Source organism: Temnothorax longispinosus, chromosome 2, assembly GCF_030848805.1.
Source record: "Temnothorax longispinosus isolate EJ_2023e chromosome 2, Tlon_JGU_v1, whole genome shotgun sequence".
Classification (NCBI taxonomy): domain Eukaryota; kingdom Metazoa; phylum Arthropoda; class Insecta; order Hymenoptera; family Formicidae; genus Temnothorax; species Temnothorax longispinosus.
Window position 1 is genome coordinate 4,873,086 of NC_092359.1, and position 12,318 is coordinate 4,885,403.

At 38.4% G+C, this 12,318-nt stretch overlaps 1 protein-coding gene across 1 annotated transcript in view; it reads left to right on the top strand.

The window, feature by feature from the left end:
- Window positions 1-1,368: 1,368 nt before the first annotated feature.
- The window catches only part of Mib1 (mind bomb 1), a 355,896-nt gene continuing 344,946 nt past the window's right edge, over window positions 1,369-12,318 (top strand). The window contains exons 1-8 of the mRNA XM_071797793.1: window positions 1,369-1,620; window positions 2,078-2,425; window positions 2,505-2,705; window positions 2,782-2,901; window positions 2,981-3,310; window positions 3,417-3,564; window positions 3,661-3,902; window positions 3,988-4,185. Of these exons, the coding sequence (XP_071653894.1) occupies window positions 1,519-1,620; window positions 2,078-2,425; window positions 2,505-2,705; window positions 2,782-2,901; window positions 2,981-3,310; window positions 3,417-3,564; window positions 3,661-3,902; window positions 3,988-4,185 (1,689 nt within the window). The 5' untranslated portion in view covers window positions 1,369-1,518. The remainder of the gene's footprint in view (window positions 1,621-2,077; window positions 2,426-2,504; window positions 2,706-2,781; window positions 2,902-2,980; window positions 3,311-3,416; window positions 3,565-3,660; window positions 3,903-3,987; window positions 4,186-12,318) is intronic.

Here is a 12,318-nt window from a genome sequence, read left to right on the forward strand (position 1 = left end):
ACAAGCGGCAAGGCCGCTCACCGACAAGCACAATCGATCGCGCGCCGACCTCGAAGGTACGTTCGTCTGGATTACTGCCGCTGCGCCGCGCCGCCGCGCCGGCGGCTCGGAGCGGCGGAACGTGATTGGTCAGATCCGGAGGCTCGACTCGCGAGCCAATCGCCTTCGAGTCTCGCCCGACCGTGCGGCGGCAACGGCGCGCGCAAGCGGCGCAAGTAATACACGACATGTTCAACGTCGGTGCGAGACGTAGTCGGTCCTGTAATTTCCTTCTCGTGAACGAGAAGAAATAATTTGGTTACGGGGTGTTGCAAGCTGAACGTACGCCGGATATTCCGTTCCTTCTTCGTGTCGACTGAAACGAGTGAGATCCCGTCGCTAGACGAAATGAACGTCAAATGCCGTGCTGGACGCCGTACATATCACCCTGCCGGCTGTGATTTGGCGGGTCTCCTGCAGTGCGCCGACGCTGGTGATTGAATGGTGAGTGAATTATACATATGTTAGAAATAAATGATTCGCAGCGCGATATACATTCGAATCTTAATGGAATCGTTGTTCCGCGTGTCGCAGTGAAACGACCCAGTGAGAAATGACCCGTCGTATTGACGTCTATCGACGGGTCATTTCTCACTGGGGATAACCTCGGAATTCACATCTCCTGTCTCCGGACTCCTTTTCGGTTTCTTCGAATGAGTGAATCGCGCGGGAAGACGCTTCAATAATGAATAACTTTTGAACCTCTCGTGCGGGAATTAATAATTAATTAAGTGATTAAAGAGAACGATCGCGCGTTTGACATTCGCATTTTGCTTGCCGCGATCGCAATAACGATCGCGAACGAGGGAGCATGCTCCGAAATGCGTATGAATATCGAGTATGAATAAATTGTATCGTTTGTAAAAATTTCGTCGCAATCGTTCTTACAGCGCGGTGATCGCGCATACCATAAAAGATGATAAATCGTCGTCGTCAAGATACTTAAAAATTATAAAACATTTTCTGTTGCTTGTTTCTCAAATATTATTCGTTTTGCTTACAAAATTTTCCATAAAGGATAAAGACCTATTGTCTTGTATTCGAGTATTTAAATTGATAAGAGTTTGAGTTGTTTGAAGTTCCGTCGAGTTTATATTAGGGCTGCCAACATCAGGAAACGAATTCTACATTTTCGCCGGCTACGCAAGCAGATTCTGCTAAAGATAAAGGTATATACGGACTATACGGAGGGATATTGCTGTTTTATGCGGATTGTTCAAGAGACAAATAAGCGAAAATGTAAACGTACGCTTCTGTAAAATAAACGCAGTAGGAGAGGCGTAACTGGAAAAACGTTTCAAGTCGGTAATCGCGAATATCGGGTGAAGGGTTACGTTCCTAGACGAGCGCGCGTTGGCAACGCGTGTTTTGACGCATTGTCAAAGTGGTGATATATCTCTCGGTGTTTGCGCTGACAAGAGACATCGTGTTCCGCGATTTTTCGAACGAGATACGCGAAGGAATCGTTGTCAACGAGCGATGGAGGCCGGTGCGAGTACGGGTACTCGTACGACGCGTTTTATGATGGAGGGCGTCGGCGCCCGAGTGATTCGTGGACCGGAATGGAAATGGGGAAAGCAGGTTAGAACTGAGAGGTTAACTGAATTAAACGCGATATTTTCCGGAGCACGCGATACTCTCCTTCCGCGGAATTACTCGCGACAAATGCTCTCCCGCTCTCCCTATCTTGTGACGACAATTCGAAAATTTTTTCGAAAAAAATGTGTCTGTAAAAGACTAATTTAGTTTGGTGTAAGGTTACTCCGATATTGTTTATTTCATGTAACATTTCGTAAATAATTGCATCACAGGTGCATTGCGTATTTACTTAAATTACCATTAGCTTTTACAATATTATGTACAAAATATATGTAATTTTTAATGGGCAGATGATTGTACAATAATGGGAGTAACATCTGTATTTGGAGTCATGTATATTTTACTGGCAAGCATAGCCATATTGTTAGAAAGATTTCTTACATTAGCAACAGAGATCTAAAGGGTATTTTAATTATTATGGTTGTATCGTGTTTAATAGGATGGCGGAGAAGGTCACGTGGGTACCGTCAGAAATTTTGAATCGCCAGAAGAGGTTGTGGTTGTCTGGGATAATGGCACAGCAGCTAATTATCGATGTTCCGGAGCCTTTGATCTGCGTATACTGGATTCTGCACCAACAGGAGTGAAGCACGATGGCACAATGTGCGACACTTGTCGCCAGCAGCCTATCTTTGGAATAAGGTGGAAGTGCGCTGAATGCGGCAACTACGATCTTTGTTCCATTTGCTACCATGGGGATAAACATCACCTGCGACACAGATTTTTTCGTATTGCTACACCAGGAAGTGAAAGAGTTTTGCTAGAACCTCGTAGAAAAAGCAAAAAGGTATAAACAATGACTCTCAATTTTATTATTTGGAAATCACTTACTATGTTGTGTTTTGTTAATTAATATTTTAATATAGATTGCAATTCGTGGTATATTCCCTGGTGCAAGAGTTGTTCGAGGTGTGGATTGGCAGTGGGAAGATCAAGATGGTGGGAATGGTCGTCGCGGAAAAGTTAATGAAATACAAGACTGGTCTGCAGCTAGTCCACGCTCAGCGGCTTACGTTATTTGGGATAATGGCGCTAAAAATTTGTATAGAGTCGGTTTTGAAGGAATGGTTAGTATTATAACATTAATTGCTTTATAATAAAAATAGCTTTATATTGATATATAATGTATAATATATATTTCAGGCTGACTTAAAAGTGGTTAATGATGCCAAAGGACAAACAGTATATAGAGATCATTTGCCATTATTAGGTGAGCAAGGTCCAGGCCGAACGGGACCTCATGGTCTGCAAATTGGTGATCAGGTGAATAGTTTATTCTTTATTTACAATTTGTTATGCACAAAGTATGTAAAAAATTATAACTATTTCTTTATATCTACAGGTTAATGTTGATTTGGAATTAGAAATTGTACAGTCACTACAACATGGCCATGGAGGTTGGACGGACGGCATGTTTGAATGTCTCGGCACTACCGGAACGGTCGTCGGTATTGATGAAGACCATGACATTGTTGTCTCTTATCCAAGTGGTAATCGATGGACTTTCAATCCTGCTGTACTCACTAAAGTCCAGATACCCGTCCCTGTTACTAGTTCAAGTTCCGACAATCAGACATTTGCTGTCGGAGATTTGGTTCAAATTTGCCATGATATAGAAAAAATTAAATTACTCCAGCGTGGTCATGGAGAATGGGCTGAGGCAATGGCTCCAGTAAGTATTTTTAAATAATAAAACTGAAATTTTCATTTTTGTTTATTTTTATATTTTATTAGTCTTAATTCTGAATCAGCATTTAATTCTGAATGATCTTTTTTAGACCTTGGGAAAGATAGGTAGAGTACAGCAAATATATCATGATGGAGACTTAAAAGTAGAAGTTTGTAGTACATCATGGACGTATAATCCTCAAGCTGTCACAAAAGTTGCTAGTAGCGACGGAAGTGTTCCAGGAAACAGTAGTGGTGGTAAGTGTACAATAAACTGAACTAATTACCTATTTCATAAATCATATACTTCGAATTTAATATGTACTGTAATGTGTGTATTGCTTTATTTTCTAGAACGGTTGTCAGCATTATTAAAGAAATTATTCGAGACACATGTCTCTGGTGACGTCAATGAAGAATTAGTAAAAACTGCAGCGAATGGCGACGCTGCTAAATGCGAGGAATGCTTAAAACGGCCAGAAGCCGATGTTAACGGTGTATTTGCCGGCCACACTGCCTTGCAAGCTGCAAGTCAAAACGGTCATTTAGAAGTTATTAAAATACTTCTCCGGTTCAGCGCGGATGTAGAAATGGAAGTAAGTATTTTTTTTTTACAAATTGAATGAAGATATCAGATGTACACCGGACTACATTTACTTATATCGCGTTTTTGGAAAATAGGACAAAGATGGTGATAGAGCCGTACATCACGCTGCTTTTGGAGATGAGCCTGGTGTTATGGCGCTTCTCGCTGGTGCCGGCGCCGATCTAAACGCTCGAAATAAAAGGCGTCAGACAGCTCTTCATATCGCAGTTAATAAAGGACACGCTGGTGTTGTGCGAACTTTGTTGGAATTAGGCTGCCATCCGAGTCTACAGGTAAGTGCATGCAATTTTTGTCATATTTCATATTTGCACCGATATTCTCTAGCATTCGTTTTCAGAATGTTGTATGTCTTATTAAGCGTTTATTATGTATTATACGAGTTGAAAACTATGATTGTATCAGACATATTTTGGATATGCAATTAAAAATATTTTAATTATAAAATTTCGCAAATAATAATCTTATTTTGCTTACATAAGCTTACGTAATATTTAGGCAATTATAACATTTTATAGTAATTATTTACAATAAAATCATAGAGGTCATTTTAATATTTAAAATACAATGATGATGAACGATAATGTTTCTATTTTCTTGCTTAAAAGTTTATCATACTATATACATATAGTAAATTATATGTATTAATTATTAACAATGTATTAATATTTTATTAATAATTATGGTTAGAAAAATTGCATAGAATCAACTCTGATACATAGCTTAAACGAGATATCTGTTTATTCAGTCACGAAGTAAATCAACGACTTAGAGAAAACCACGGGTTTATTGTAGGAGATTGTACTGGAATGAAATCTCGTGAAATATAACCAAAAGCGGAGGTTTCGGTGGTGGGCCGCAAGGGAGGATAAAGGAAAGAGGGTGGGGGTTGTTTATTTTATTCTTGAACTGTCTGAACATGATATATTTGTGGTATTCCGCCCTCCAATGATTTATGCCGGTCTGAAACTGCGTAAACGAACACCTCCTACTACAACCCTTTTTCCTCTTCCAACATTTTGCTTCTCGTTTTCCTTCTCTCGTTTCCGACGATGTTCAGCTCTTTTCTGAGGATGTAACCTAATAGTACGATGTTTGTTTAATATATAGCCAGTTTAAGTCTTTTATTTTGATAAATCCGAAGCTTTATATATCTTACAAGCCTTACAAAGAGATTTTCTTAAACCTTTCTTAAAATTTTCGTAGTTTACTGTTATATTATTTATAATTATTAAATTAAGGAAATAGAAAAGAGAAAAAGAAAGAAGAATTTTTACGAAGTAGTTTTTAATTGAGTATAGATATATTATACTTGCAAGTTTACATGATATAAGATATAAGACAATGATCATACACATATTGAAAAGATAAATATTTATCTTTCTTCTTTTTCGTAAAAGCATTTTTCATAAAGCACTGGTACATGCAACGGTACCGTGCAAACGCGGTTTATTTGGAATAAAGAAAATAAATTTGAGTCTGAGGCGTGAAGGAGACGTAATAAGGGCAAAAAGCAAGAGAGAGGGAGAGAGCAGAAGGATTGCGAAAAAGGAAAAAAGGTGTTGGTGGGTAGTGTTGAAGAAGGAGGGAGATTCCAATCAGGATATATCGGCATATATATTACCCTTCTTGCCTCGATATTTGAGAGCAAAGTCTGCGAAGCTGGCGGGTATAGCCGCACACAGCTGTATTTTATTATTGATGGCATCGGAGATGCTTATAAATCTTCCTCGCGTTGAATGGTCAACCGTGTGGCTGTTTATTGATATTGCAAATGCTTAAAGCATTGACATCACATTTTCTCATCTTCACACCCGCGGTTGTACTACATTTAGTTTAGTTTCTTCTTGTATCATATTCGGTTTTATCGTTTAGATTATTTTACTCCTATAATTTTATACGTCGACCATTTCTCAGCGTTTTTTGACACCGACGCGATATTTGCGCACGAGTGCCGGATATACGAATGTGAATTAGTGTTAATTCACCTTTGTTACACGGGTATCTCCTCATTTGCAGGAGACTTAATTAATTCAGTTATCTGACTCGAGGAAGCCTCGAATTCCACCTGCGTTACGAGTGTCGCGGGATTGTGTTTGAGAATACGTGTTGCGCATAATCAAGACACGCTGTGTATATTTGGTGCTCCAGCAATGGGGTATAACACTGCGGATCCCTATTTCCCTTCGAAACAATTCGAAACCTGAAGACAACTAGAAACGTTTTCTGCGATAAACAACATTTACGTGTTTGGCATTTATTATATATATAACGATCGCTTTTTCCATTTTTTAAATATATTTCTTCCAAAATTTATCTAGAACACTAAAAAGAATTCTTAGTTTAAATGATTTTTCATTCATCTTTTTAATTTAGAAGCAGACAATTTTTTAATATAAAGTAGTCTTTTGATAAGCATTTTATAAAAGAAATTTGTTTGAAGAGTTTGTTAGAAAAGTACATATAAGTAATTACATTAAATTATCGCAAAAGCTTTTTCTTATAGCGCTCGCCAACAGTTTAGAGAAGTAATTAAGAAAGTTAGGCAATAGCCTTCTCATTTTCATAATCACCGCACAAAATGGTATAAATTAACAGTAAATGTAAATCAACGATGTTTTTACGCGGTGCCAGGGTGTATTGCGACCGTCGTGAAATACCGTTCATATATTTCATCAAGCCAGGAGCATAAGACTCGCGAAAATATGCTTGCATTAGCGCTCGCAGAATTACGGTTCATGTCTGTTTCTTCTCAGCTATGCTCTTATTCCACATTTACAACCGACATTTGCATAATTGCACTTTTTAACAGCGCTAAGAAATTTTTTGATGAAAAATTATTTAGGAGTTGTATTGTTGAAACCCCAAGCTTTTAAAGAGTTTTATTATTTAGCTAATTTTTATAGGATTCTTTTATGAAAATCGCAAAGTTACAATTGATGTGATGTATTATCATTTTTATTCGACGTTTATATATAAGTTTTGTTCTACGGTAACAGTTCGACGATTCTCTTGCGATCTTATTTCTTTCTTTCGCAGTTTTCGAAAAAAAAAAAAAAAAAAAAAAAACCCCTTTTTTCCGCGTTGCACATCGCCGAGCGTACTTTTCGCGAAGAAATAAAATTTCAACGATCACGTACGTATGTACCAGACAAGAAAGAGCAGACTTTCGCGTTCAGCACGTGCGCGAAATTCCGACAAGTCGATCCGACAATACCGGCGTGGGCGGCGGGAGGGAATGGGAAGGGCGAGGAGAATTTTTGCGATCGCGCTATCATCCTGTCTGCTTCGTTGAAGGATCGGACTAATCGAAATACCGGACGTCTTTGGAGCTGTTACGTGTATAGGTGCTCCCTGCGGGTGTAGCAACCTCTTGTTGCTACCGTTAAAATCGGGCTAGTCATCCTTACGGCTTCCACTGTTCATTTCGAGATATCCGAGGAAAAATATCGACATGGTCTAGCTTTTATCTGCGATATCAACTTCTCTCCTTCGTCCTCTCTCCTTTTTTACGATTATACGATTGAAAGATAATCGGAAAATTATCGTGAAGGTCTGAGTGAAAGAGATCATCTGTCTACGAATTTTATTCTTGATATAGTTAAATAAAGAAAATAGATTTTTGGTAATGTTTGTATCGTACATGACAAGAAACCGATTGTGTCCGATATAACAATTGTCGACGGTATGTATTGCGTGCATTTTGGCCAATGAGGATTAATCGCTTTGGAGAAACGTCGCTCTCTCATAATTCTGTACAACTCAATATATTCGACATGACGTTTCAGCCGAGACCATTCTATTTTACGAGCGCAGTCAGAACATACTGTACACGCTATAATTGAGTTTAATTGTGTTCGCTATGCGGCTAGTACCGTTGAATAAATACCTGAAACAAATCGTAGACAATCCGTGCTACGTGAATTCGATTGAATATTATCAATAATAACTGGCGCTTCGATTTGTTACAGAAATTCCTATTTGTTTTAGCACTCGTACATCGTACAGTTATCCTATCGAACCGTAAATAATTGCGCGATTTATGAGATGAATTTTTGATTCCTTCGTTAATCGTTTCCTTCAGGCAGTAGTATTCGCGAGAGGAAAATTCTTGAGGAATAACACAAATACAATTCGGTAGTTCTTTACTCCATCGTGCGAATAATGCATTCAATCGAACCGATAGTCCTTGTGCCGATGCGACCGTCTTATACGTGGAGAAAAAGTGGTTGGTTTCGGAATGGGAGATGCGACGCTCTGCGCGCGGGGGGTTGAAATCGGAGAAAGAGTGCCTATAGCTCTGTGACCCCTATTACAAATCCAATACCCACCTAGTACGTGTCTCCCTCTTTCGCTCCCTGTCTTTCTTTCTCTTCTCGATCCATCTCGATGTTACCGCCTATAGCCGCATCCTAGCTACGACGTTGCTATAAAACATATTCGCTGACAGAGACAATATTCCCTTCGGTACTGCAGACTCGACAGAAGTAACGTTCTCGGGCCACATATTCACGCAGAAAATGCCTGCTTCACTCGCGTAAGAGCGATCGCGCCGACATTTGATTGTTTGCGAACATAATCCAGCAATCCAGGAATACCTATATACGTTATTGTATTTAACAATATATATTGTGCTACTAATAAAAACTAATGGAGTTACTTTATACTATTTTATTTTGCAATTTTTCCGCACTTAGATTATAATGGCGGTACAGAAAGATATTGTGTTCAGTTTTCTTTTTGTCTCTTTTTTCATTTTTTTGCCTCACTGATTTTTTATCATGGCACATTGTTCCAATCTCATTTTATTCTGATATTTTTTATAGCAATATTGTTCCCTTTATTTCTTAATAAACTATTCTTTATTTATGTGAAGTTAGCAATCTATTTTCAGGATCTTGATTAATTTATAGAATTCTGGTTTTTCCCAATAAACTTCTCTAGAATCATTAGACATTTGAAAAGGATTCTTAGCGATTAAATCATTAATTTTACAAGATTTATTCTTCATTTTTCAGTACTTTGTATTTTTTATGTATATGTTGATTTAATGTCAATATAATTGTTCAATTAGAGACAAATAATTTTTATGTTCTTCAAAAACTTCGGAAATAAATATTTCGTCTACATTGTATCCCTGTCTAAACCGAAAAGCTCTTGAGGCCGATAGAATTCAGAAGCTTCTTTTTCAAAGAATGTGATATACTTCTATGCAGCTGCTGCGTACTATTCCCAGCATGCATTGCCATTCGCTTCCTTCCGGAATAGCGAACTACCTCGTTGGTAGTCGAAAAATGCCTCGGTCCCAAGCCAATCCCTCAAGAAGAACATGGACAGAGCGTTTTAAATAAATACCTGAATAGATTCCCCGTGTAAACGGATTTAACACTTCGCTTTTACAACGTAGGAGATACGACTCGAAATGTATTCTTGCATTTTGCATGCGTTTTCGTGAGCAGAATCTCGTTCTGATTGCAGTCCTTTGATACGTTTGTACCAGACGTAAAGCAGATATATGATCTGTTTTCCATTTCTAAAATCGCGCACTTAAATTTGATGTATCTTTTAAATTGTTGAAATTTTCCTGAAAAATGCACGTCGTTGATAGAACGTAATTCGCTGAGCGGCTTGATCTTCGGACGACGGAAATGAATGTAATCCGAATACTCATTGATGGTTAGTTCATGTCGACATTTTTGTTTGAAGTTGAGCTAGTATGTATTCGGTTGATGTAAGGGATCATGACAAAAGCTTTCCTTTATACATGTACCGTAGCTAGCGTAATGTCGGGCTTAGAACGTCAGTAGAAGAGGGTCGTAAAACGGGAAGCGTATTACATGAGTAGTAACGAAGCGGGCGAAGTACACGTTGATTATTTTTACAGTTACGGCTGTGTTCTGCGTTTCTAGACCACGGGTTTATAAAATGGATATTTCAAAATAGCTCTGATGCATCGCAGAAGTTCATTATTCGATACGACGCTATAAAGGCGTAGAGTGTATTCTCTTCTCAAAATATCAGATTGATTAAAAAACCGATCCTCTTTTGTATGATCCTTGTATTAAAAAGAAGAACAAAAAAAAATAGAAGAGGAATACAGTACATGAGGATGGTATATGAATTTTGTTGCATTTCTCTCTTCGATATTATATTGGAAAATAAAATTATAAAACGGGATATTTCTGCCCGTACGATGGATAGGATGGCTGGATAGATTCGTTATTTGCTTACACTCGAAAAATATGTCGAGAAATGTTCGTTAAAGACCACAATAACAATGCGACTCGCGTTGTTCGGAGCGACATTAAACTTGCCACGGTGATTAAGGGGTGGTTCTGCCTGGCGACGGAGGTAACGCAAGAACAAGAAACAGCAACAAACTCTTAGGCGGTGCCTGCTGTACTCAAGTACTTAGGCGGAGAGTCCCTTCGTGGAATAGCGACCGTGCAAGTGACGGGCTGCAGCACTCAACCTCCAAAACTTAAGCGTGTTTATGCTAGCCTCGCCACTTGCGGCTCTCCGAGGGGTGATTCGGCAGCTGCCTCCCAAGGATTAACACAGAGTCCTTCGAGACGTCGCTTTGATAACACGCGAGTGGCTTTTTCATAAGCAAGCTTGTAATGACCATCGGTTTTCCTCCGCGCAAATTATTTCGCTTTTGTAAAAAGAATTGAATCTAGATTTTTATTCTATTGTTATGGATATATTACTGCGATCGATGATATGTCTATTTTGCCGAGTAGATAAGTTTATTCAGTTTATTCGAGGTGTAAAATTAAATATTTGGCAAGTTTACGGGCAAACGAGCAACGAGGAGAATTCCGAATTGGTGAATAATCCTCGATTCTCTGGTTATGGGCCGTGACATCATATTCGAAGTTTCGGATGAAACTTCTGATACAATGACAGTCGGTATTAACATTCGATATTCCACAGTCGTAAACCTAGGGAAAGGTCTGCGGATGTGCAGCAGCTTTCCCTCTGTTACTTCTCCCTTGCCATTTCTCTCTCTCTCTCCTTTCCCTTCGATTTGCTTAGGTATTCGTAAGTGCGTTTATGTGTTAGCACACGTTTATATGACGCTATTGTGTATTAACACGGCTTGACGCGAACTCAACGAAGTCTAGAAAGTTAGCTCGTAAATTCCGCCTGATATTCGTACATGGGATGCGTCATAGTCTGCGTTATCGATGATACTAAATGAAGGTTTGTAACTTCGATAATAAAATTTTGCCTTGTAGTCGCGTAACTTGTACGAGCTAACACCCGAGCTATTGCGCATTTGCATGCAAAAATGAATGTGGCGCGAATACTGCGTGTACGAATGATCTATACCGACGTGTATTGATTACATATACGACGTGGAAAATGGTAGCGAAATTTATATTGCCACATTTACAATTTTATGTAAAACCATAATATTGCGTTAACCGAACGCAAGAGTTATACATACATTCTATACAGATTTGCAGTATTTGCAGTAACTTCGAATTTGCATTGCGCCAGAACCTTTGCGTGTTGTTCTAAAATGGATCGAGGCAGATTGCCTGAAATAACAATGGTATCAGGAGATAAAGTATTACCGCCCCACAGCCGGTTGTTCTATCCTTTTCCTCTGGTGTCCCTCGTTTCAGTCCCTCTGTGTGATCGCCTGAAAATCACATTTTAAAACTTTTTAAATTTTAGTTTACGCATGTTAAAAATTAATATTCTTTTGTCGAGAGATTTTTTTTATTCCACCATGTTATTGCAATTAATTTTATTCTTGCTGACATTTTAATTGAATTATTTATTCGTGTTCGTGTTCAAAAGAAGAATTAGGAGAGTAGAAGTGCTTTATCCATGCTATATAATTGAAATTTATCACATTTTCTTTATCATGGAATACGGATTATATATAAAATGAACGAATAGGTTTGGTCAGGACGACTAAATGTTGCTGAGATTTGTGATCGTTTCACGTAGTGCTTTTATTTCTACTCAATTGGTACCCCGATACGATGTAACATTGCTACATGACAGGATTTATTCGCGTGTTGGACATTAAATGTTTCATTGCGCGTATCTTTAACGAGATTGGAGCAATTTGAGTATTTTACAGGGCCTTATATTCGTCTTTCGAATTTCCTGGCGGAATTCGTGCAGGTAATCAAATTTTATAGACACGAACACGGTTTCTCTCTCCCTACGTGCTTTAGAACGAAGCAATTTTGCGAGAACAAAGAACGTATTAATATCTTTAAGTGAAACTCAAATCGATTTTATTATGCTACGCTATCACGTACTAAATCCATTTACTTAATTGATCAAAGTTATTTCGTTAATTAGAAATATTTGTATTTACGATGATATTTAAGTTTTATCTTGCAAACATGTTCAAAAGTAATCTTGGTATCTTGATTTATGGA